The following is a 27,335-nucleotide window of genomic DNA, read 5'->3' on the forward strand; positions in this document are numbered from 1 at the left end:
TGACTGCGTATTAGCCTAGCTTAAATTGAAATGTACTAAAAGTGACACGAGTTGTTATCAGCCTAGCAACTAAGTCTTTGACATTTGGGTGCAGTTGGCACTGAAGACGCAGGGAACACGTCCCCCTCAGTTTCATTAAGGGGCCACGATCCTTCCCATCCACTTTCACCACAGCCAAAATCTCTGGTAAAACTAATGTTCCTCTTGAAGGAATTTATGATTACTATTTTAAGTGTAATCTTTGCGTGTCCAAATAATTGTATTCAGGATCTGATGAAGAAGTTTTCTTGCAATAATTTATTTAGAGGCCTCTAAAGACACAGTCAGGACATCACATCAGAATGCAACGTGATGATCCCAAGTGTGTGACAATTTACAGAACATCGACTCATTTATACAAAAAAGATTAAAGGTTCCTCCTCCCGGCTCTTGATTGAACAAAGGGCAGACATATCATCTCCTAGATTGAATAAAGGTGTAAGGTTGATGGTAAACAGACATCTTTATACAGTTCCCCTTCTTGATTGGGGGAACAGAAGTAATCAAAATCTGACCCCAGACCTTCAGTCCCTAAATGACAAGAGACTCTGACAACATCATGCACATTGCCCCTCCAACAGCATTTGAGGGTACAAAGATTAAATAAAGTTCACAAAATCACCATCCCACTGTATTCTTTTAAACACTCATGATTATATCACATTGATATGCCTATAAGTAAATTCAAAAACAGTAAAACATCAAATTGAAAATATTAAATGTCTTCAGTCCTACCATTGAACTTCTATAAATTCAAAAACCGGACATTTAATCCCACAATAGTCTAGAGAGAAAGTCCAGCGCGAATCTTGATCGTCGCAAAATGAAGCAATGTTTATGTGTGGAGTTTAGAAATAAGAATAGCAGGTGAGAGAGAGAGAAAAAGATAGATAGAGGGGCTTAGCAGTCAAAATTCAGTTTGATTCATTAAAAAATTCGGTGGAAGGGGCATAATAAATGTGAGGCATAACACTATGTGATGTGGTTAAGTGTCACGACGCAATAGCAGATGTGTCCGTCCCTCGAAGCCATCTCCTGATGAAGGTCTTTGTTGAATGAAAAGTGCGTTCGACAGTTGGTCAATCAATTATTATTATTTTTTTTAAAAAGAGGCGTTTGTCAGTCTCTTTCCGAACCCTGGCTCACTGCCAGAGATCGCAGGAAAGATCACGGGACTTCATTCCCAGTGTGACTCAATCCTTGTGAATTGATGAAAAGGGGCATGTGATTCAAATCACCATTGAGTGATTTTCCCCCTTTCACCAGCAGATTGCCACTTGATCAGCTTTTCCAGGCGAATCAACTGTGCCCATCTTTGCCCATGGAAAAGGCACTCCAATGAATCTTCTTTCAGCGACCTCCTTCAGCTTCTTCTCAGTCCTCCTGACCAGCCGGGATGCTTGTTGACGCTCCTTTGACTCAATGTCGAGCTGCTCCTCCATTTGAGCGATTTTGGCCTCCAGGGAGGCGATGGTGTACTTGTACTTTGACTTGATGGTGCTTTCAAGCTCCTGCAGCTTCAGCTTCAGCTCCTTGTTTTGGCGATCCAGCTGGGAACGAGCGCCCTCCAGTCGCTGGACGCTGCTGTGCTCGGCGCCAAGCTCCGTGGTCAGCTGCTCCATCTGCAGTGTGGTTCTCTTCAGACGCTCGTTGATCATCTCGGTGTTGAGTAGCTCCTCCTCCTCTTCATCCAGCATCTCGCGCAGGTTGTTCTGCTCATCCTCCTGCTGCCGCAAGCGAGTGGAGATGTTGAGCTTCTGACGAGTCTCCTCTTGGAGCAGTTCCTGTGCATCCTGAAGCTGAGACTCCACTGAAGAAAAAGGTCTTTGCTGAATTTGATGTTTTTGCCCTCGGCTTCAGTCAGAAGGCTGTTGACATTGTCCAGCTCAGACTGCATTTTGGCCATCTTGTCCGCCATCTCCTGCCTCTGCCGTTCGCTGTCTCCAAATTTGACCTGAAGCTCCTGAACTTGGGACTCTGCTTTCTTGCGACGGTGCTCTGAATCGGATTTGCCTTGCGTCAGGGTCTTGAGCTCGATTTGCACCTCGTTCCATTCGCTCTCTAGGGCCTGTTTTGATTTCTCCATAGACATCTTGTTCCGCTTGGCCTGCTCCACCTGTTCATTAAGCTCGTCAAAGGCCTGGTTGTGTTTCTGTCTCATGTCGGCCATCAGCTGCTCGTGGGCCTTGGCCTCGTCCTCCACAATCTTCTTGAGATCGGCAACCTCCGTCTCACGTTTGCTCCTCAGCTCCTGCTGTGTTCTCTAGCGTGGTGGGAGCGCTTCAATCATCACGAGCGTTGCAGCCTTTATCTGTACGCTCAGCGAAGAGTTCAGAATATGGACCGGAAGTTTATGCAAATCAAACCAGCCGGAGTCTTGATCAACAATGTCGTCCATTATATGTAGTAATTAGTCGTTTTTAATATTTATAAAGTCAGTGACGTCTCACTTATGATACTACGATATAACAGATCAAAACTATTCTCATTAATCCCCCCCAAAATATTATTATTATATATATATATTTTTCTCAGCAAATAAAATAAAACAATCTGCGCGACTTTAATAAATATATCCAGGATCTTCACGGACTTACTTCTCACACAGCACTCGAACCGTAGTAATTAATCCTATATTCGCCGTGGAAAATTCAATATCATATGCCGCTTCAAACGGCGGAGCGCTCCTTTCAGCTAAACAAAATTATCCAAAAACAATAAATATCGCGATCTCTCGATTTCTTAGCAATAGCATTTATAAATAATAAAAGCTATGCGTCAACCTGTATCCCTGAAAATAAATACTGCTATAAGACGATCACAAAGCAGTCTCTTGGCTCCTTCGCAGCGAAAAGTTGTTTCCAACTCTACATGTACTTAACAATTGCCTCAGAAATGCAGGGACTTACAATCTCTAAGATTCCTTCAGAACGAGACTGCCGTGTGTTTTCTGTAATTTTTAATAAAACGCCTGCTTCAGCCCGTTTGCAACAATCCGGCTTAATTGTGCACAATCCATCGTAACGTTACGTACCTCATCTGCGCATGCGTCTACCTGCTGAACAAATCTATTCAAGAATCTAACGGTTTCTTAACAGCGGCGTAAGTCCGCTGCGTCTACCTGTGCCTCTTAGTACCAAATTTATAACAGCGGCGTACGTACGCTGTGTCAATTTATACCTCTTAATATCAAATTTATTCAAGAATCTCTCGACTTCTTAGCAGCGGCGCAAATCCGCTGCGTCTGCCTGTGTTTCCCTTTCAGCGCGACAACCAACATAACGACACTTCCGTAAATAATGCTGTCGTCACCACGTACGTGTACAGTTCGAACACCGTAGTAAAATCCGAAATCAGGGACTTCGTGTCCAACACAACGACTTCAAATTTTACTAACACCTTTTCACACAGATCTCATCACAATGTAATTTTGCAAGACGAATACCAGCTGCAGCGACTCGAAACAGACACAATTCCTCAAACGTGGATAAATGTCCACTCACCGTAATTAATTAGGCGCCTGGAATTGCATCCGTCCGTGAACGCCACAGCTCGCAACGTCGCTCGTCGGGTTCACCAAAATGAAGGAATTTATGATTACTATTTTAAGTGTAATCTTTGCGTGTCCAAATAATTGTATTCAGGATCTGATGAAGAAGTTTTCTTGCAAGAATTTATTTAGAGGCCTCTAAAGACACAGTCAGGACATCACATCAGAATGCAACGTGATGATCCCAAGTGTGTGACAATTTACAGAACATCGACTCATTTATACAAAAAAGATAAAAGGTTCCTCCTCCCGGCTCTTGATTGAACAAAGGGCAGACATATCATCTCCTAGATTGAACAAAGGTGTAAGGTTGATGGTAAACAGACATCTTTATACAGTTCCCCTTCTTGATTGGGGGAACAGAAGTAATCAAAATCTGACCCCAGACCTTCAGTCCCTAAATGACAAGAGACTCTGACAACATCATGCACATTGCCCCTCCAACAGCATTTGAGGGTACAAAGATTAAATAAAGTTCACAAAATCACCATCCCACTGTATTCTTTTAAACACTCATGATTATATCACATTGATATGCCTATAAGTAAATTCAAAAACAGTAAAACATCAAATTGAAAATATTAAATGTCTTCACTCTCTCATCTGCTACAACTACTGATGCGTTTAAGGTACACAGAATATGTCGGAATTTGTATTTCTGAGTCAGAATTTTAATCAATCTTCTTCCTGAAATCAGATCTCCAACTTGGCAAGGCAGACAAATGTTACAAGGCAGATATAGAATTAATGCTATCCGCTAATCATGCAAACACAATAGTTCCATGTTTTCTTGCACTTTCACACGGCTGACAAGCGCTAGGAGCATGCAGCTCTGGCGTTACTATTGCAAGTAGTATGAGTTTTACCACGCTGTAAAAAATCAATCTGCTCAATGTGAAAAATAGAAGGAACACTTTCAGTAGATGTTTGTAACTTTTTTCTTTTTGGTTAGATAAGTCTTGTAGCAATTACTCAACGATAGCTGCATTTAAATAAATTTTTAAATATATGTGGAAATTGTTCCATGATATTTGTTTTTATTTTAACCAACATCTCATTTTTTACAGTGTGGGGTTTGCGGTCAGACTGAGGTCCTAAGAAACAGTTAGTAGTGTTTTCAGAAATTAGCGGGACAATGAAGAACCCCCAAAAATAATCTCATCTTTTTCTCAAAAGCAAACAATCTATCTTGCCTAGATGTGGCAGTTAATTGTTGAGTACAGTTGCAATAAATAAAGATTGACAATCTACAAATACAAATAATAAATGGCATTTGCTCTTACCTGAATCAAGCTAAATGACAATTTTTATGCTACATGCACTATAGGAAAATCATAGTAGCACTACTTGTGTTATTTGAAATGTAAATTTCATGTACATTTTAAATAATCATTTTTATTTATGTAAACTTGTTCATAATTGATTCTTCATTAAAACATTTTTTTTGTGGGTGATTGGCATTGGCATTACAGTAAAATCATGGGTGATTTATTGTTTAGCCATTATTTCAATTAAAAATTTTACAATTGTTTTTTTCCCACATGCACTCACACGCAAATACACACACCTACGCACACACACACACACGCACACGCACACGCACACACACGCACACGCACACACACACACACACACACACACACACACACACGCACACACACACACACACACACACACACACACACACACACACACACAATTTTTCATCCCCGCCAGCTCCCCGCCCCATGTACAGTGGCTCGGTGGTGGCACGGGTTCAAATTTCGAACCCCAAGTGGACAGTGCAGGCACATTTTCATGTGCCCCTCTTCTTTTTTCTTTTTTTTTACTGTGAGCACCTACCTGCCTTGCCGAAGGTCACCGAATGCCCCTGCATTGCAGATATGTTTTCTATTTCAGCTTGCCTACATTCCTGGACTGCAAAAATGAAATGATGAAATAGCATAATTTTTTTTGCAGATTTGCCCATGCAAGGTTAAATAATTGGTTTGTATATGACCTGATTGATTCTGCTGGTTTGTCAACCAGCTGTGTGCACAGTTTTACATGAAGTTTTGTTTTTTCATTTTATTTTAGATGTTCCGTTTAAATTAACCCCAGCAATGGCATAAAAAACACCAAACTTGAAGAACACCTTCAGTCCTCATGTCTCCTCCCTGCTGAGGCCGCTGAGGAACTATGAATGTATTTCTGCTTAGGATCCAAACTTGTTGGAAATAAGTCTGTTCTGCATTGTTTGATCATGTTCTTTTTTCGTTTAAAAGCAATGTGTTGTTTTAAGGGTTTTAGAACAAACTTTATATGCATCTTTTGCACATTTGTATAAAAGTTTTAATAAAAGTATTTTGTAGCAATTCTGACACTGTTATTTATTTCATTCACAATTTACATAATTTGCAAAGCAGCTAATGTATAAACCATTGTTAATTGTAAAAACATTTTACAATGAGGGTGGCACAGTGGTGACTGGTTAGCGCGTCCGCCTCCCAGTGTTGAGGACGTGAGATTGAGATTGAGGCTTCAGCATTCCGTTGTGGAGTTAGCATATTCTCGCCGTGCCTGTGTGGGTTTTTCCCACATTCCAAAGACATACAGTACATGGCAGGTTAATTGAGTGCTCTGAATTGCTCCTAGGTGTGGTTGTGGGTGTGAATGGTTATTTATCTGTGTGTGCCCTGCAATTAGCTGGCAACCAGTTTAGGGTGTATCTACTGCCCGAAGCCAGCTGGAATAGGCTCCAGCACCCTTATGAAGAATAAGAGGTTAAGTAAATGGATGGATGGATTTTACAACGACATACTGTATTATTTATTTACAGCAATTTACTGGCAAATTTAATTGCCAGTAAATTCATGTAAATTAGAATACAAGAAACAGTTGTAAACTAGATTGCAGTGAATTGCTGTTTTCTTCAACAACAACAAAACTACAGTAGGTAACTGTAATTTATACACAGTAAATACTTGTAAAAAATACAGTAATATACTAAAATAGATTTTTACAGTAATTCAATGAGATTTTACAAGAATTAGCTGATAACTTTTTTTGCTTTTGATGAGGAATAAAGGAATTGTGTCCTCTTTGCGTGTTCCAAAAATGAAGATAGATTTAATGTAAGAAAAATACACCTTTGCAAAAATGATTTAATAAAAAACAGAGAATCTCTGGACAAATAACGCCTCTATCATCACTTAAACATCGTGGGATTCAGAGCGTCAAATGTAGCTCTTCCGCGTGTACAATAGCTTCTTATAGTTAAAAAGACCTCCTCCTTTTCATTTATAGACTAAACATACTCTCTGGTACTTTTCCGTGAGCAGATGTCGAAAACAGAGTCAGATGTGGGTGTTCAAAACAGATTCTGTTCTCAAGGACCAAATGTGTTTTCGCACAAAGCGCTGAGAAGGAACTTTTTTAGACTAAATAGTATGACCCAGTTTAGGTCAGATTATACCGAGTGCAACACTACTCTACCTCTATAAAACATTTCAACATGGTTAATAAAGAATTAAAGTGTTAATAATGTATAACAATGGTTAATATATGAAATGAAGAAATTAAAAATGTTATAATATCTATCAGTCCGCCCTTTGGGCTTTTTAAATAAAGCCCAACAACTAAATATTTAAACATTTTTACCAAAGGATTCCAGCGGGATCTTCATCATCGCAATGGCAGGTGCAACAGTAGAATAAAAGGAAAAAACAAAACAAAACATTATTTTTAGCAGGAGAGGAGGTCAGTCATATGTCAAAGCAATCTGATTCATCCAAAAAAAATGTTTCTTTTTTTTTCAGTAAAATAAGCATATCATATATGAAGACAATGTGTTGTGATTATGTTCAAAATTTATGGTGGGGGATCCCAGAAATAGCAATTTGGCATGAGAGTCAGTATGAGAAAGAGTGTCATTATGTACATGCAATTGGAGACGCGATTGAAGACTTGTTGTCGTTTGGGCTAGGGAAGTTTTTGTTGACGTTTGTCAGTTCCGTTTTCGTTCTTGCGTTTGTTTTTTTAAACCGAGTCCTTCAGCTTTGCGATTGGCTGGCAACCTGTTCAGGTTGCACCCCGCCTACTGCCCGAAGCCAGTTGGGATAGGCTCCAGTACTATTACAGTATTATTTAGTGTAAAGAATAAATTCTTATATATGAGTATACAGACTCCTCTTTGTCTACTGATATAAGGGGCAGAGTACGCTTGACTAAAATTCTTATCAATAAGTAATTTTTCTTCAGATTTTTGTAGGTGGGTTTCTTGTAGGAGGCAAATATCTGCTTTTAATTTTAAGAGATGGTCTAAAATTTTTATTCTTTCGTGTTGCATAATAAGAATCCAGTCACAATTCTTGCAAACTATGTCTTATGGAGAATGTAATATTAAGACGAATTAACCAGAATACAAGCTTTGTCCTTGAATAGCATGAGCAGTACAAGTTACTATATGCTCTGAACATTACTGATACCGATCCACTCCAACTTTGTAAACACGGGTGGGGGAGATATATATAAATTTTTCAGACGAAAATTTAACGAAAACTAAAATAGAATCCAATCCAATCAGTGCCCATCATTGTGCGAAATGTGAGTGAACATAGCGTGACGTTGCTCAAGCTTGTGCAGCCCAACAGGTTTCCCTGCTAGCACCTGCTCAATTACAGTTGTTCCCAAGTCAAACGAAACAAGAGCGAGACCTTGAATAAACCTTTGGGGGTTAAAAAAAACAAAAAACAAGACTCACAGCGTTAACTGACGCCGACAATATAGTTGGCCGCACCTATAGCGGACTGCAAGGACGATTAACGTGACATTCTGAGGTTGACAAACTTGGGTACAAAAGGCGTGGTCGCCGCCGTCCTGCGCATCCAGCTTCACAACTGCAAGAATAGTAACATCACGTACGCCTATCTTTTGAGACTGCAAAAGCTCCCTGGGTTGTTGAAAGTGTTCACTTGTTCTGCTTGTTGTGTCCATATGAAGATGGCACATACCCTTTGTTGGATCTTCCTCCTGTGCATCCACTGCCGACTCTGGACCGGAGCCGTAAGTTCAGATTTCTGTAAACGGAGACACTGGCCGGTTGCCTTTTCACGTATTTGGGAGAAGCTGTTGCATGTTATTCCCAAAAACCCCAATCATTCACTCGATTTTTCAGTTTTTTCTTGGGGGAAAAAAAAATCATGGCAATTTATGAATGTTAATTCACTCATTTTTGCTATTTGGCTATTAAAAGTGTGAATAATTCATGCTCATTATATGAGATTATGAAAATTGGCATGATAAGATGTGCGTGGGAGAGGGTTGGACCCAAAGGCGGGGAGAAACAGCAGGGAGACAGAAATGGAGAGCTATGTGAGGAACTTTCTTAAAACATGTAGACACAGGCGAGTGGATGAGGACTGGACATGACTTGACTGGACAGGACGTGAGAAGACTGGTATCCATGACTGGATGTGACGGGAGAAGATGAGAGAAGGCTGGTCGCCAGGACAGGACAGGATGAGAGGAGGGTGGCTTGACAGGACAGGATGAGAGGTGGGTGGCTCGACAGGACAGGACAAGAGGAGGGTTGCTTGACAGGTGGCTTCATTAAAATGTCTATGAACATTTGTTAAAATTACTGCAAATAGTGAAAAGCTGTGAATACTTTTTTTTTGCATTTATGATTGTCAATTACACTGTGGAACAACTTTTTTTGTAATTCTGTTGAGTTTGATCTGTATACTGGTTGAAACTAAAATAGTCCTGCTGGTTCCAAAATTGCACCCAGTTTTTTTTCTTCCTAGCACTGCATTGTTTTTTTTCTCCACAGGCAGTTTAGCCTGACACTCTATACTGTTCGCTAGTCTCTCAAGCACAAATAATGTTTAAAGCAAGATATAATTTACTACCACTGAATACTCAACAGTTGTTTAAGAACCATAATGAGTGTTACGATCTATGCAGACATTGACTTCAAAGAACCTAGGTTTGGTACAAGGAAAAGTTTTTGTTTAAAAGTATGCGGCGTGAGGCTACTGAAGAGATTTATTGGGGAGTTGAAACGTACAAATATGAGACAGTTTAAAATACTGTATAAAAATAGGATTTTCAAACAATATGAGGATGAGGGAGGATTGGTCAATTAGTAGGTGTGTTGGGACAATTGTCTTATTTATTTTTGGTGACTACTTCTTGGTTTGTTTGTTTTTTCTCTCCTTGTTTTGGCTAGTTTGACTATTTGCTTTTATTTTTACGTTTGTATTGTACGGAAAAGGATTAAAGCCAGTGAAGAGAGAAAAAAAGTTTGGTAGGTTAAGAAAATGGATGGATGGATTCTGACTTTATTCTAAGAATTCTGACTTTAAAGTGAGAATTCTGACTTTAATCTCAGGATTCAAATCAAAAGCCAAATTCCACTGATGAGCTACAGAAAGCTTGTTATAAGAATAGCTGATTCCAATTGGTTCCGTCAGCAGCTCTGCGGCAACTTGCTTGTTTGTCACAATTGTGAGGCGTGCAGCTTTCAAAAGGTCTGTACGAGCAATGGCTGCAAACACAAAGCTACACAGCCAGTGTTAGATTAACAACTGAGATTATTAAATCTAACACTAGAAAAGTGCTTAAGTGTCCACACCAATGAGTGTAAATCTGACACTTTTTAAAGTGTTACTTCAAAGTGTTACTTGTTTCACACTTAAGCAGTGCTGACTGTTTGTGCAGGGGAGACAGACCGTCACTTGGTCCCCGACCGCCACCTTGGCGCGCCCAGGACAAAGAAATTAAGTTCCTTTGTCCTTCATGAGGTTGTAAAATTTACAACCGGCTGATAATTGTTACACTTTTTCAAAGTTTAGTGTTAGACTAAACATACTTTGCATTGATTTCATTTTTTTAAATTATTTGTTTTTTAAAGAAAATTGGGATCCTCTCGCTCACAAATTTAACATCATCTTTGGATTCTGCACCCAAAAATGAGTTCAAAACAGCTGTCAGACAAACTCAAGGCTTTTTCATAATTCCAGATTACCGGTATATATATATTTTTCCTGGCAATTATAATAAGCATCAACTCCCATCCACCTTATTCCTTCACCCCATGAGCCTTTGCATGAATAAGCAAAGTGTGCATTACGTTTGCGCATGCGTGAAAGTCAAGTTAAAAAAAAAAAGTGTGGCAATAAATAACGACTCCGGAGTGAACAAGGCAGCTGCCTTATTTCACGAATCCGATCAATGACATCATTAATCAATTGTGCAAATGATGGCATTACAGTCGATGAGCGATTTTACATAAAATCCGTCCGATCACAATCAAGTTGATCAGATTTGCCTAACGTCTCGAGAAAACATCTAAATCCCGCTTCCATCTAATGTAGCAGGCGAGGAGAATGACATAAAAAAAAAAGGCCAGCGGCAACATAGTCTAACCATTTGCGCATTGTCTGAAGACTGAGTTCACTCGTCCCCTGAGTCTTTGTGTTTTCCGCTCTCCTGCAAGCCGACTTTTACGATGAATCAGAAAACTACCAAATCCAAATAGCAGGATACACGTTATCAGAATTCCAGAAAGGTAGATGTCAGAATCATAGTCATAGTCACATATTTGACTTCTTCTGCTGATTAGTACAACCGTCAACATCACAACAAGTTCCCATAAAATAAAAAAATAGCAAAATTCTTACCGAAAGTCTCTTGCCGGAAGTTGGACGCATGATTGTTTCTCCATGACAGCCCTCAGGTAGTGGTCAGGGTCAGCCACCACAAGTACTTGTGAATAGCGTTCTGAAACCGCATCTTAACAATGTGCCTTTTTTCTTCTTCTCCTCCTCGTCCTCCTCAGTGGTCGAAGGGTACCATTCATGCAAAAGGTTGGTAGCCAAATGATAGTTTTTCAAAGCAAAGAAGGAATTGTTGTTGGTCCAACAGTCAATTGTGTTGCAGACAAAAGCTGCCCTCAAGGTTGGACTCGGTTGAACTGTCGCTGTTTCATCTACCAAGACAACCAGAGGGCCTTCACCGATGCTGAGGTTGGGACAGTGGCGATTCCACCACATCTGGCGATTGAAAACTTGAGAGTCTGAATACAAAACGTCTTGTCGACAGCCATGTCTAGGCCACTTTTTCACTCCGCCTTTCTCCCATCAGAGTGTCTGCAACATTCTCGGTGGGAATCTGGCGTCCTTCCACAATTTCGTGGAAGGCTTTTCCATTGTTGGGCTGCTTTTTGACTCTGGCTATAATGGTACCGAGAACATCTGGATTGGACTTCATGATGCAATTGAGGTGAAACGCTGACCAGTACTCAAAAACTTGATACACGATACTTGACAGAAGGTACTCAATACACGATATGCAGTATTTGGTACTGAGTAAACAATACTCAATAACCTATAGGACTATAATAATAATATATATAATAATAATGATGCATCAAATATATATGTGCATGTGTGTGTATATACCGTACATATATATATATATATATATATTATTGCTGTCAAAGTTGAAGCGTTAACTAATTAATTAATCTGAAAAAATTATCCCATTAATCATGTATTAACACAAATTAATCACTTTTAATTTTGACCGCAGATGATCCTTTAGCCGACAGTGTATCGTTCCCTTAAAGGTAGCACAGGTTGTGTTTGAGCAATAAACATAACTACATGCATTAAAGTAAAGCATTTAATAAATGTTTGCGTATGACATTCAGAATATTTGTTTGTTGTGTCAAACTATTGGGGTAATTTTTTTTAAAATTTTAAATTATGCAAGTTATTAACTGATTAGAAAAACAGAAGGATGAGTGTGTGCAGTGCATCAAAGAATATTGAAGACATCCTCATTAAATGTAGAAAAAAATAACACATAACAGGTGCTCCTTAAATTTGGCGGGCAATTTTTTTGATAAAAAGTCTTTTTAATTAAGCGATTGATAAAAATTCTAAGATGTGATTAATCTGATTTGAAAATGTAATCGTTTGACAGCTCTAATATATATATATATATATATATATATATATATATATATATATATATATATATATATATATATATATATATATATATATATATATATATATATATATTAGAGCTTTCAAACAATGACAGTAGTAGTAATAGTTTCATTAGTTTTTGTGAACTCGAATAACCGTGCTCATGAACCATTGACAAGAGTCCCAAAATGTGACTTTGTGTTCCAGGACGATGACTTCATCTGGACTGATGGTAGTCAAGTAGACTTAGCATTCCTTCAATCTAATTTTAATTTTCAGCCTGATGGCAATGGGGACTGTGTCTTTTTCTCGGGACTGGGTGAGTGAAGATGCACGATTGAAGTTAGCTGAGGATCGGTCGCTGTGGTATTTCAACATGTTTTTCTTCCAAATTTAGGGTTGACAGATGGTTCCTGCACAGACGAATTTGGGTATGTTTGCAGCAGAGATTTGCTGCACAGCTAGTGAGTGCGCCGCTGCAGGAATGCGTGCTGGGGTAGGCAGAGCTTCGCCTGCGTGTGAAGAGCACAATAATCCTTATAAATAATACATGAGTAAAAGGATTTTAATTTTACTTCTCTGGTCTTCACTTTTTTTATTTTGAATCCAAAAATGGTCAATCAATCTCGTTTTTTATTTTTGTATTTATTTTTTTACTTTTATTTAGGGGATATATATATTTGTTGTTGTTTTTATTTCCATTTGTATTTATCTTTTGTATCGATTTTTTAAATTATATTTATTATATCTGTTTTTATTTGTCACTTTTATTCATTTATTTATTTAATCATTTATTTACAGTTTTGGTCCTCCACAGTGAGGACCCTATTGTATCTGTACAAATTATTCTTCTCCTAAATGAATCACATTTTTTGGGACTTAAGCATGTACAAAAACTTTGCACTCACTTGGGCCCTGGCTAAAAATGTTATATTATAAACTTGTCATCTATTTAATTGTAGTGGTAGTGCCACCTAACCTGGCAATAGCCAGATAGATATTGTGATTCACTAAAAGAGTTCTCCACAATATCAATCAAGGACTGCACCCCTGTGATTTGCTCGGGAATGGTGGGACATTCTGTACAATACTTCAAGCTGATTGGACGATGTGGCATCTTGTACACATTTGTTTTGACCAATCATGGGCACGGATTTGTTCTGGTCAAAGGAAGGGGGGGGGGGGTAGCCCGAACATCTTTACCAGCTAAAAATGCACGAAGCGCCCCTTGCTGTTCAACATTTAACAAGGAAACGGTGAGTAATTCTGCGAGAACAGAATTAATTGCAGCGTCCATTCGTCCATGTTAGGTTTGTTTTCTTACCCCGGTATCGGCACTGGCTTCCTGGTTTGGTCACAGCTGCATATCACGCCCCAAACACAATGTTGCTCTGTAATTATGTTGTTCGGATCGGTGGAAATCAACAGGCTCGGTACAAGATGTATTCTCGGGAGTTTGTGAACTCACAAATACCACGAGAATTCATCTTGCGGAGCAAGGTTAAGCACCAAAAAGAAATACTGAAATAATGTTTTTTTTTCTTCTACGTTTTCCTCTAAGCAGGTTAACCAGAACTGCCTCATATTTGCTCATAAAAGTGTTTAGGCGTTCATGATGTTACAACATAAAATTGTGAGTTTTCACGAATATTTGTTGCCGTGGCAATAAACTGTGCGCCAAGAAAGCAACGCTGATTTTGAGGGCCTAAATATGCATGAAAACTCATGAAACTTGGTACACACACCTGGCCTGGCAAACTTAGCAATATTGTATAGTGTAGTGTGCGATAAAAAAACAAAAAGACTCACAGCACCCCCTAGATATTTTTAACAAAGCAGCCCCGGTTGTACATTTCAGCAAGATCTATGAACATTTGGAGGTATATGAAAGAGCCCAAGACCAACAATTAGCACTATATGCTAAAAGGATCAGTAAGTGGCCAATTTTTGCCCATTTACAGAAGTCATCTTTATGCCCACTTCTCCTAGATGTTTCATCTGATTGATTTCAAACCGACTCCGTTCTCTGTGTATCTGATGAGTCACTTCGATGTGCGCACGTCAATATTTTTGTTATCTGTTATTTTGCATATCATTGGAAAAAAAAATAACATTTTGAATCAAAATAAGTTCTGCACGTTACAGTAAGTGTAATGCAGTAGCCTAATGCATGTGTAAGACCTGTTGTGTTTTATTGTGTATTATGGTATAACTGTGCCGAGCATTTTTTCAAAAACAGGCAGCAGATAGAGTATAGTAGAGTATAAGAGATCATCCAGGGCCATGTTGCAAAAAGCTCTTTTTCCCACTGTTTTAAAATGAAACGATTTGTGAAAAAATAAATAAACTGAAACTTTTGCGAAAAATTATGAAACTTTTTATTTTTCAATTCTAATGCTAATCTATGCAAAATGAAAACAGATAGAAATATATACAAATTCTACTCTGAATTTCTTGGGCACAACCAACAACACTCGCTATACCTCAATTCTTTCAATTATTATATGCTTCCCGCTTATAAACCAGTTTTCTTAATTCAGAAAAGGCCCTACAGATACATTTTTATATATGTCACAGGTACACGAAAGAGCAAAAAATAATAAAGCAAGACAGGTCCGAACAACAGTGGCAACGCCATTTTTCCTCGTCGTTCATTATTGTTGTCCGGCAGTCGAGTTAGTGCCAAACGGCAAACAAAAATAAATAAATAATAAAGACAATCGCTTACCTCTTTGAGACAGCGGTGACCGGGAACATGTTAAAAGATTCTATAATTTGTCATCATTTGCGTGTTCCAAAAAATTTGGAGATGAGACTTCTTTGTGGAAAGGCCCTTGCAAGGATGATTTATTACAGAGAATCTCCGGTCACACAACACTGAACATCACGTAAAAGGTGGAATTCCAGGGTGCGCCTGTGCCCCCTCTTTTGCGGAATACAGCTTTTATAGAATCCAAATCAGTAGGAGAACACCTATTTCTCCTCCCATCATGAATAAGTAAAACAGATTGGTTCTCACACAATATGTTACATAATGGAATTTTTGTACACAGTTCGCAGCTGTGTTGTCTTTTAGACAAAATATACTCTCAGGGTACTTTTCGTACTTTTTTCCCAAAACAATATCTCACAAACAAATTGAACTGGATTTAGAGTGTCCGTGAGTGATGGTGCGAACAGAGAATGTGTGTGTGTGTGTGTGTGTGTGTGTGCTCTCTCAAAGCAGAATCTGTTCTCACGAAGAGAATGTGTGTGCGCAAAACACTGAGAAGGAATTTTTAGACAAAAACAAGGTTAAGGTCAAATTATACTGAGTTCAACACGATTTCACCTGCTCTACACATCTATAAAACATTTCAACATGGTTAATATATGAAATAAAGAATTAAAAGTGTTAATAATGTATAACAAACACCGGCAAGAGCAGGATTGTCATCGTAAGAGCATGCATGCATGCATGGCCCCCAACAAAATGTTTACTACATATGAGGGTGAAAGGCTCACTTTGCGGGCATTAAACTGTTTTAGAGGTCCGCACAAGTTGATCCACGTTCACATTTATCTCTCTGAAGTTTTGGCTTTGGGAAACGAATAAAGAATACATCCTTCATATGCGGACGGCCGTAGTGTCTGGAGTCGTTTCTGTAAGTTCCATAACAGCTCTGTTTACTCTGCATGTTTTTTCCCCCGGAGATAAACGTGAACAAAACAAGCAGTACTAGCATAGATTGGCAATTGTGCCACTTTTTGACCTCCTTCCGGCTCAAACTTTTTTTCTTTTATTTTTTTCTGGGAGAGCTCAGTATTGATCATTTGACATGTCATCATCATTGTTCTCCCTTTTTTTTTGTATGTGGATGCGTGTGTGCGTGTGTGCGTGCGTGCGTGCGTGTAATAAAAATAAAAAAAAATCCTATACCGTTCACCTAAACCGAACACTTCAAAATCCAGCCAGAGTCGTGGGGCCGCCAGGAGACCCGAAGAGGGACCAAAGAAAAGAAAGAAAAGCAAAGCCCAGCACCGACCAGACACCACCCACCGGGCCACTAACCAGAGTCCTTCACCAACCCCAGAGACATCTAAATTCCAACAAATCAGGGAGACCTCAAGGGCCCAAAGGAGAAACTGAGGAAAGGTAGAAAGGACAGACGAAGCAGAGTGAGATCCACAGACACCAGCCTCCACCGATTCAATGACCTGAGGGAGAAACAGATTGTGTCTGAGTTTCGATAGATGCTGGTGTGGTGGATCTGGCATTCATGAAAATCTCCACCAAAGAGGGGAGCCGTCGACCCCTGCCAGGACAGAGCAAGCGCAACACCTCAGGGCCCCCCAGGCCGCGGCAGCGCCAAAGGATGACCCCCGGGCCCCGCAGGGGCCACCGGCTGGAGAGCAAACCCAGGAGCAGGAGCGCCCTCCACCCCAACGCGGCCCGCGCCTCCCACCCAACGCAGCAGAACGGGGCACTGCAGGCCCACCAGGCACCCCACCGGCCCCCACAACCCCGCTCCCCCCACGACCCCCCCGTCCCCCATCCACCCCAACCAAGCCCCAACCGACCCCAGGTCCCCAAATCCCCAGACACCCCCCCACCCCAGCACCACCACCCCCGCACCCTAACCACCACCAACCCCCCAACCAAGCCACCCCCGTCCCCCGCCCCCACCAACCGACAGCCCCCCAGCCCCCGACCCCCAGACCCCAGACACACCGCACCCAGGCATCGGCGCCGAAGAGGGGCCGGGCAGCGGAGCGGAGAGGGCATCCGCGCCAACCCCACCCCCCACCACTTGGAGGGACGGAACACCAGGGACAGAAGGGGAGATGGGGGCACCGGAGGACGGGCGGCACCCCCGAACCCCAGGCCCAGTGGGGAGAGGCCCCGGTCGTCACCCCAATGACCTAAGTGAAAAACTAACCCTGTTACTGAGTTCGCCAGCTCGCCGACTTAATGGGGGGGGGGGGGGGTGCACACGGACAGGGGACCGCAGCACTGCTCCATACTGCGGCCTGCCCCAACCGATGACCCCCCCCCCCCCCAGTTGTGTGGTGCATTAAAATTGGAGGGGAGCTGCAGGGCAGAGACGGTGTCTCCACCCTACCCCACTCCCCCCCAAAGTGTGTTATGTGCCCTCTATGTCTAAAATGTATTGTGCAAAACTAGTGCAGTGAGTTAAGAGGGGCGACCAGCTGGACCCCCCCCCACCCCACCGGGACCCCGGCTCGCTCCCCGGATACTGGGGCCCGCCCGAAGTGCCCGGAGGCCCACCGGAGCGGGGCGGGCACAACACCAACCCCGCCCACCCTCCCGGCCCCCGGAGCGCCGAGACCCGGGCCACGGATGGAACCCCCGGCCCAGGGGAGGGGGAGGGGGAGGGGACGGGGGGAGGAGACGACAGGAAGGGCAGGAGGCAGCGGCAGGGCCGCAGAGAGAGGGGGAGAGGAGGAGGAAGGGCAACGAGGGAGAAGGGACAGGGAGGCGGAGGACGGGCGGGGAGAGGCGAAGAGGGAGAGGAAGCAAGGGGGAGGAAGGGGGAGGGGAGAGGGAACCACGGGGCACCCCGGCGGCCCACAGGCCCCGAACCGCGTCGCCGGGCCCAGAGCGACGGACCGCGCCGGGGCGGCGCCGCCCCGAACACCAGGGAGAGCCCCGCAACACAGCACCCCCCACGAGACCCAGGGAACGACCAAGACGCAGCCGCCACCCAGCAGCCAACAGAGGGGCAGACCCGCCCACGCCCAGCCAGAGGGGGACAGTACCTGTAGAGTTAGTCCCCTGGCATGCAGTGAATCCGAATATTAGCCCTTAGTGCCCATTGGAGGTGAATCTGCTCGATCCTGTTGGCAGCAACTGGGTTCCTGACTATAAAAACCCAACCATTAGTTACAAACTGCCAAATGCAGAGACATCAATGTAAGTTATCACGATGTGGTGGCTCTCGCTAACAGGCAGAATTAAATAACCAGAATTAGGTTAAAATATTCTATATACGTAGACCATATTTCTATGAATTTTGATATTTGTTTTTTATTTGAGGCCGATATTTTTTCCATTAAAATGTGATTTATGAGGAGGTTAGGTTCCGGCTCAAACTTAAAAACTGTTATTGCATAGCCTATAAGGATTGTTTTTTAAACTATGCTACTCACGTGACATGCTAAAATGTTGCCAGAGAATGCGAAAAATTAAACCTGAAATACAAGTGTGCGCATGTTGTATATGTGTGCTTCTGCGCATGCGTGTGTATTTCTGGGGTAACACCGTCTAGAACAACCACTGCCCGCGACCCTTTTGAGGAACAAGTGGTTCAGATAATGGATGGATGGATTTCAAAGTTGGTGTTTGCATTTTGAAAGTTAAAACAAACAACCAGTCATTTTTCTATTTTTAATATCTATTTCACACAAACATGCACACATACAAACATGGTCTGCCAGGCGGGGAAGCAAATCCATGCCAACCTGCATCGTAGGCAAGTGACAGTTCCACTCCGCCACCTGGAGCCCAGTTACCCTGTGGGAGTTGAATGCCAGTTTTGCTACCGATTACACGCTCCGCCCTCTTCAAAACAAGTGTGACATATCAGTGGTGTTTCACACACGTGATCACCTCTGTATGAATTTGTATTACAAGCTGGATTGAAGTGAAACCTCAAGCGATCAGAAACCTCAAATAATCAAGGTAAATTAAATCTTCTATCTTATTTCAGCAAGTGTGACTCTAGGACCCTTATGGAGAATGGTAGACTTTTTTTATGTGAACATTTGTTTCTTTTTTGTCTACATGAGCTCGAGAGTCTGAAGATTTTTAAATAATAAAAACTAAATCCTCATAAAAAAAAACCTGTTTGAATATTTCTCAGTGTCAACAATAACGATGAACATAAACGATAATTTTGATATGTAGAAATACAGTGTGGTTGACCTGTGTTTTGTATGGGAACGTGGGTCCCACAGACCCTGAACACCATACAAGGGTTAAAAAAAACCCTTATTAAAAAAACAACAACTCTTTGTGCAGGTTCTAGATAAAATCCTTGAAACAAAAGGGTTCTCACAATAACTTAGTGTGTTAATTCTAGATGAAACCCCAGCAATATAAAAGGGTTCTTTGTGGAACTCGTGAAGGTTCTGGATGAAACCCTTGTAATATAAAAGGGCTCTCAGTGAAACTTGCTGTGAAGGTTTTGGATGAAATCCTTGAAACATCACAGGGTTCTCACTGGAACTCTTGTGTGAGATCTAGACGAAACCCTTAAAGGGTTCTTTGTTGAACCTCTCATACAGGGTTCTGGGTGGAACCTTTCACAGATGGTTCTGGGTATTACCCATTATGTTCTCGGTAGAACCCTTTGGAAGGGTTCCAGGTGGAACCTTCATAAACAGTTCTAACAGGAACCCAAAAAGGGTTCTCCTATGAGGACAAGCTGAGGAACCTAAAAAGGTTCTAACAAGCAGTTTTACTTCTAAAATTATACGGTGCTATTTCCTTTCAATCTCTTTTTCATTCGCGACTGAGGAAGACACAGTTCTCACAACAGTCGCTTTCTTCACAAAAAAACATAGCTAGAAGAATTGAGGACGATCAACAATGTCCGTCCTGCTTGGACGTCTTTAAAGAGCCTGTCATTCTGCCGTGTAGTCACAGCTTCTGTCGTGTGTGTACACTCAACCACACACAAAAAAAAGAAAAGAAAAGAGAGCAATGATGATGACATGTCAAATCGGTAAAATTATAGAATGAACAATACTGAGCTCTCCAGAAAAAAAAAAAAATTAAATTAAAAAAATAATAATTAAAATACAGAGTGAATGTAGAAGAAATACATTTGAGAGAAAATATGTGTATATTATTTTTTCTTTAAGTGCAAATGAAGCAATAAATCACATTCAACAAAAACAATCTCACCTCACCACACGCAAAAATATTTTTTTTTAAATCACCAAAAAGAATATTTTGAAACAATGATGACACCAGGCCATGAATGACTCAATTAAATTTGCCCTAAATTTCAATACCTTCTTTTTTATTCAACTTATTGCTGCCTAAATTGGTGTGGTGTACCTAATGTAGTGACCAGTGCTTGTGACGGCAGCTGCGAAAAAGTGTGAGAAAGTGAAGCCGTCGCGCATTCATAAAATTAAAAGAAAGGAAAACAAAAAACAAATAACAGACCAAAACCGAAAACTAGGACATAATAACACTTCTATAAGTCAGAGCCAGGAATAACAGAAGCTGTACAACAAATTATGAGAAAACATTAAATAGTCTATACAGTAGTAAAACCACACTAAAAAACTCAGACAACTCATGCACCCGAAAGACACTATAAATATACAGTAATATCGTTTATGAAATTCCACGAAAATCTTGTAATAAAATTGTTCCTTGCAGAGTTTCAGCTCTTAAAAGACCTGATATAGGTCGCAGCCGTCCACCCAATCAGCTGCTTGCTAGAAGAAAAAAAAAGTTCACTTTTGTGTTTAGAGGAAGCACTAATGCCACATTGATTTAAAAAAAGAAAATGTATATATTTTTTAGCCACAATCCAGGGAATTAATTGTGCTCAAACACATTGGATGTAAGAATAAGGCAGGAATGAACCAATTATTTTAGTTGTCGGTTAATTAGTAGTTGCAGCTCTAAAGTAGTTAAGCAATTTCACAAGGATAAACGTTATATGATGGTAAAGTCGCATTTGACAATAATTTAGTTTTCATGAGAATAAAACAAACAGTAATGAGACGCGCAAAAACAAAAAAACAACAACTACAAAGCAATAGCATTATCTTTTTTTTTTCCTGGAGAAAAAAAAAGCAAAGAAAAAAGCAATAGCTTTATCTAGTGCAGTGGTTCTGAACCTTCTTTCAGTGATGTACGCCCTGTGAAAGATTTTTTCAGCCAAGTACGCCCTAACCAGTGAAAAACGTTTTTGGTTGGAAAAACAAACGAACAAACAAAACGAAACAAAAAATTAATTAATTAATTATTATCACCATTTAAAGTCCTACTTTGGGATCATAAGAAAGATTTGTTCTAAAAAATCAATCATTACAGCAATTTACTGGCAAATTTAATTGTCAGTAAATTCATGTACATTAGAATACAAGAAACAGTTGTAAACTAGATTCCAGTGAATTGCTGTTTTCTTCAACAACAGCAAAGAAATACAGTAGGTAACTGTAATTTATACACAGTAAATACTTGTAAGAAAATACAGTAATATACTTAAATAGATTTTTACAGTAATTTAATGAGATTTTACAAGAATTAGCTGATAACTATTTTTTTGCCAGTTATTAATCTACAGCCAATTCGTTACATTCAAACACACATTACATTCCCTCAGCATATGACAATTGAGTTTGTACTAGCACTCATAGTTCCTGAATGTCACTTTAACAGTAAAATCCCACTGCTGATTGGTACAAATGTGTTTTTGCGGTTTTATAAACAGTTGGTAGAGCAAAATGGTCCCAAATTTATTCATGAGTTACACTCCAACCAGTTTTCCCTATTTTTTCTATAGAGAGCTCAGTATTGTTCATTCGGTAATTTTACCGATTTGACATGTCATCATCATTGCTCTCTTTTTTTTTGTTGAATTTATTTTTTAATTTTAATTTTAATTTTATTTTTTTTTATTTTGTATGTGGGTGAGTATGTGCATGTGCGTGTGTTTGTACATGTGTGAGTGCGTGTGAGTGTGAATCCCATACCGTTCACTTAAACCGAATACTTCAGAATCCAGCGAGAGTCGTGAGGTTGTCAGGAGACTGGAGGAAGGATCAAAGAAAAGAAAGTAAAGTGAAATCCAGCACCGACCAGACATTACCTACTACCCACCGGGTTACCAACCAGAGTCTTTCACCAACCCCAGAAATATCTAAATTCCAACAAATTAGGGAGACCTCAAGAGACCAAAGAAGAGACTCAGATTCAACGACCAGAGGAAGAAGCAGACTGTGTTTGAATTTCGATAGATGCTCGTGTGGTGGATCTGGCATGCATGAAAACCTCCACCAAAGAGGGGAGCCGTCGACCCCGGCCAGGAGAGAGCAAGCACAACCCCCCCAGGGCCCCACAGGCTACCTCCACCCCAACACGGCCCGCGCCCCCAACTCAACGCAGCAGGACGGGGCACGGCAAGTCCCGCCAGGCACCCCACCGGCCCACAGCCCCCGCTCCCCCCCAGGGCCGCTGAGAGAGGGGGAGGGGAGGAGGAAGGGTGATGAAGGAGAAGGGACAGAAAGGGGCAGCAAGGGGGAGGATGGGGGAGGGGAGAGGGAGCCATGGGGCACCCCGGAGGCCCACAGGCCCCGAACCGCATCGCCAGGCCCGGAGCGACGGACCGCGCCGGGGCGGCGTTACCCCGGACACCAGAGAGAGCACCGCAGCACAGCACCCACCAAGAGACCCAGGGAACGGCCAAGACGCAGCCGCCACCCAGCAGCCAACAGAGGGGCAGAGCCGCCCACGCTCAGCCACGTTTTTATTTGAGGCAGATATTTTTTCCATTAAAATGTGATTTATGAGGAGGTTAGACCATTGGTCGATATTCAGAGTTTGTTTATTTTTCCAGTTAACAAGAAAAGTTTTTTTCGCGATATTAAGGGCTACAAGTGTAGATTGAAATTGTTTACGTGGTAAGTCAGTTGTTGTTAGGTCACCTAGCAAACACAAGTTTGGAGATAAATAGTCCAAGATAGCGGAAAGTTTTTCTAAGACTTTAGTCCAGAAATACATAACCGGAGTGCATAACCATAAAGCATGAAAATAAGTGTCTGTAGTGTTTTGTAAACACTGGAGACAAATGTCGGAGTCTGAGAGTCCCATTTTCTTCATCATATATTGAGTAATGTATGTTCTATGAATAATTTTATATTGGATAAGTTGTAAATTGTGTGTTTTGTCATTTTAAATACGTTTTCACAAACTTGAATCCAAAAGTCAGATTCCGGAGCTATAGACAAGTCTGTCTCCCATTTTGAGATGGGTAAAGACGTTTTATCAGTATACGAAAGTAACTTGTATATTTTTGAGAGTTTTTTTGTTGTCGGAGAAAGCTTGGTAATATCTTTAGCTAAATCAGGCGGTTGGAGCATACCCCGAAGTGTTGGAATTTGTTTCTTTATTATATTTTTAACTTGCAGTTAATGTAAAAAAAAATCCATTTTTTATTTTGTATATTTGGAGCAAGGATGTATATGATATAAACATATTATCTGAGAAAAGATGGTGGAGATGTGTAATTCCTTTCTGCTCCCACAAACCTAAATAAAACGATTGGTTGTTAAGTTGAAAGTCGGGGTTATGCCATAGGGGAGAAAGCCCACAGGGCTCCACTTGGGCTTTTGAAATTTCTAGTGCCTTCCACCAGGCAGGCAGGCATTGGGTTTTTAAAACAATTGTGTCGCTTAATCGATGTTGTAATGAAGAGTAAATCTAGAAGTCTGAAGTTATTGCAATCCTTCTGTTCTAGTTCCAGCCAACAGTTAGTATCTCTGTTGGGTTGTGCCCATAGAATGATATATTGTAGCTGGTTAGCTATATAGTAGTGCATAAAATTTGGTGCCTCTAGACCTCCTTTGGATTTACTTTTCTGAAGAGTAGATAGACTAATCTTTGCTTTTTTTTTATTCCAGCAAAATTTTGTAACGGCCGAGTCCAACAACTGGAAGCAGTTAGCCGTAGGTTTAAATGGAATCATTGAGAAAAAATAGTTTATTTTGGGTAAAACTTTCATTTTAATGGTGGCTATTCGTCCTATTAGAGAAATAGGAAGATTATTCTAGCGCTCCAAGTCACTATAAATGCTATCCAGAAGTGGAGTAAAGTTTAAATGAATTAAATCAGTTAATTTAGGTGAGATTTTTAGGCCTACGTATTTTAAATTTCCTATAGGAAATGAGTAGTGTGGGTCCTGGCTTGCAGGGTTCCATGAATTTTCTGTAATAGGTAGTAGTGTTGATTTTGTCCAGTTAAGAGAATAATCTGATAAATGTGAGAATTTAGTTATTAAGTTAAATACTTCCCCTAACGAAATGGCAGGCTTTTCTAAATAAAGTAAAATATCATCGGCATATACTGTAGATTAATTTTGTGTTCTGCTACCCCAGAGTGAATTCCTCGAATCCTTCTTTCCTGGAGTATAGCTAATGCAAGTGGCTCAATAAATATTGCAAACAATAAAGGGGACAGTGGGCATCCCTGTCTTGTGCCTCTCTGTAGAGTAAAACTCCGAGATATAATCCCATTAGTAGTAATTGTAGCTTTAGGTGAATCATATAATACTGACACCCAGTGAATACAGGTAAATGACTTCCCAAAGCCAAATTTATTTAAAACATGAAAAAAGGAAGGACCAGTTAACTTTGTTGAAAGCATTTTCTGCATCCAATGATCTAATAACTGACTTTTTATCATGCCGCAGTGACATGCTAATAAGGTTAAAGAGCCTCCTAATATTATTAGTAGAGTGACGACCTTTAATAAAGCCTGTTTGGTCGCTATGAATGATTGTCGAGATTACTGTTTCGTGTTACATAATAAGAATCCAGTCACAATTCTTGCAAACTATGTCTTATGGAGAATGTAATATTAAGACGAATTAACCAGAATACAAGCTTTGTCCTTGAATAGGATGAGCAGTACAAGTTACTATATGCTTTGATCATTACTGATACCGATCCACTCCAAATTTGTAAACAGGGGTGGGGGAGATTTATATAAATTTTATTAAATGCTTATTAAATAACTGAACAACAGCGGAACAGTGATAATTCCGTCACCGAAAATCTTTTGTCATATTTTTCGTCAAGAAAATTATTTCTCAGACGAAAATTAAATGAAAACTAAAATAGAAGCCATTCATTGAGAACATAACGATAACTAAAATTGTCTGACAATTTCGTCAATGACTAAAACTAAAATGAAAACAACACAGTAACGTAAATACACACAATCCAATCAGTGCCCATCATTGTGCGAAATGTGAGTGAACATAGCGTGACGTTACGGCCAAATCGTGTCGTTGCTCAAGCTTGTGCAGCCCAACAGGTTTCCCTGCTAGCACCTGCTCAATTACAGTTGTTCCCAAGTCTAACGGAACAAGAGCGAGACCTTGAATGAAAAAAAAAAAAACTCGCAGCGTTAACTGACGCCGACAATATATTTGCCTGCCACCTATAGCCGACTGTAAAGATGATTAACGTGACATTCTGAGGTTGACAAACTTGGGTACAAAAGGCGTGGTCGCCGCCGTCCTGCGCATCCAGCTTCACAACTGCAAGAGTAGTAACATCACGTACGCCTATCTTTTGAGACTGCAAAAGCTCCCTGGGTTGTTGAAAGTGTTCACTTGTTCTGCTTGTTGTGTCCATATGAAGATGGCACATACCCTTTGTTGGATCTTCCTCCTGTGCATCCACTGCCGACTCTGGACCGGAGCCGTAAATTCAGATTTCTGTAAACGGAGACACTGGCCGGTTGCCTGTTCACGTTACTCAACGATAGCTGCATTTAAATAAATTTTAAAATATATGTGGAAATTGTTCCATGGTATTTGTTTTTATTTTAACCAACATCTCATTTTTTACAGTGTGGGGTTTGCGGTCAGACTGAGGTCCTAAGAAACAGTTAGTAGTGTTTTCAGAAATCAGCGGGAAAATGAAGAACCCCCAAAAATAATCTCATCTTTTTCTCAAAAGCAAACAATCTATCTTGCCTAGATGTGGCAGTTACTTGTTGAGTACAGTTGCAATAAATAAAGATTGACAATCTACAAAGACAAATAATAAATGGCATTTGCTCTTACCTGAATCAAGCTAAATGACAATTTTTATGCTACATGCACTATAGGAAAATCATAGTAGCACTACTTGTGTTATTTGAAATGTAAATTTCATGTACATTTTAAATAATCATTTTTATTTATGTAAACTTGTTCATAATTGATTCTTCATAAAAACATTTTTTTGTGGGTGATTGGCATTGGCATTACAGTAAAATCATGGGTGATTTATTGTTAAGCCATTATTTCAATAAAAAATTTTACAATTGTTTTTTTCCCACATGCACTCACGCACGTAAATACATACACACACACACACACACACACACACACACACACACACACACACACACACACACACACACACACACTCTCTATCAATTTTTCATCCCCGCCAGCTCCCCGTCCCATGTACAGTGGCTCGGTGGTGGCACGGGTTCAAATTTCGAACCCCAAGTGAGTGGACAGTGCAGGCACATTTTCATGTGCCCCTCTTCTTTTTTCTTTTTTTTTACTGTGAGCACCTGCCTTGCCGAAGGTCACCGAATGCCCCTGCATTGCAGATATGTTTTCTATTTCAGCTTGCCTACATTCCTGGACTGCAAAAATGAAATGATGAAATAGCATAATTTTTTTTGCAGATTTGCCCATGCAAGGTTAAATGATTGGTTTGTATATGACCTGATTGATTCTGCTGGTTTGTCAACCAGCTGTGTGCACAGTTTTACATGTTTTGTTTTTTCATTTTATTTTAGATGTTCTGAACATTACTGATACCGATCCACTCCAACTTTGTAAACACGGGTGGGGGAGATATATATAAATTTTTCAGACGAAAATTTAACGAAAACTAAAATAGAAGCCATTCATTGAGAACATAACGATAACTAAAATTGTCTGACAATTTCGTCAATGACTAAAACTAAAATGAAAACACAGTAACGTAATTACACACAATCCAATCAGTGCCCATCA

At 40.5% G+C, this 27,335-nt stretch overlaps 2 protein-coding genes and 1 pseudogene across 2 annotated transcripts; 1 reads left to right on the plus strand and 2 right to left on the minus strand.

Annotated features, from left to right (window-relative positions):
- Window positions 1-27,335, minus strand: part of LOC144038807 (E3 ubiquitin-protein ligase TRIM39-like) — a 107,495-nt pseudogene that overhangs the window by 33,572 nt on the left and 46,588 nt on the right.
- On the minus strand, window positions 275-3,317 carry LOC144037886 (myosin heavy chain, embryonic smooth muscle isoform-like). The gene has a single exon (XM_077549761.1). The coding sequence runs from the start codon at window positions 1,734-1,736 to the stop codon at window positions 1,299-1,301; it is 438 nt and encodes a 145-aa protein (XP_077405887.1). The 5' UTR covers window positions 1,737-3,317; the 3' UTR covers window positions 275-1,298.
- LOC144038744 (C-type lectin LmsL-like) lies at window positions 8,424-13,141 on the plus strand. The gene is made up of 6 exons (XM_077551456.1): window positions 8,424-8,632; window positions 11,412-11,439; window positions 11,513-11,598; window positions 11,717-11,854; window positions 12,775-12,886; window positions 12,965-13,141. The coding sequence occupies exons 1-6, from the start codon at window positions 8,564-8,566 to the stop codon at window positions 13,030-13,032; spliced, it is 501 nt and encodes a 166-aa protein (XP_077407582.1). The 5' UTR covers window positions 8,424-8,563; the 3' UTR covers window positions 13,033-13,141.

The sequence above is a fragment of the Vanacampus margaritifer genome, chromosome 18 (genome assembly GCF_051991255.1).
Source record: "Vanacampus margaritifer isolate UIUO_Vmar chromosome 18, RoL_Vmar_1.0, whole genome shotgun sequence".
NCBI lineage: Eukaryota > Metazoa > Chordata > Actinopteri > Syngnathiformes > Syngnathidae > Vanacampus > Vanacampus margaritifer.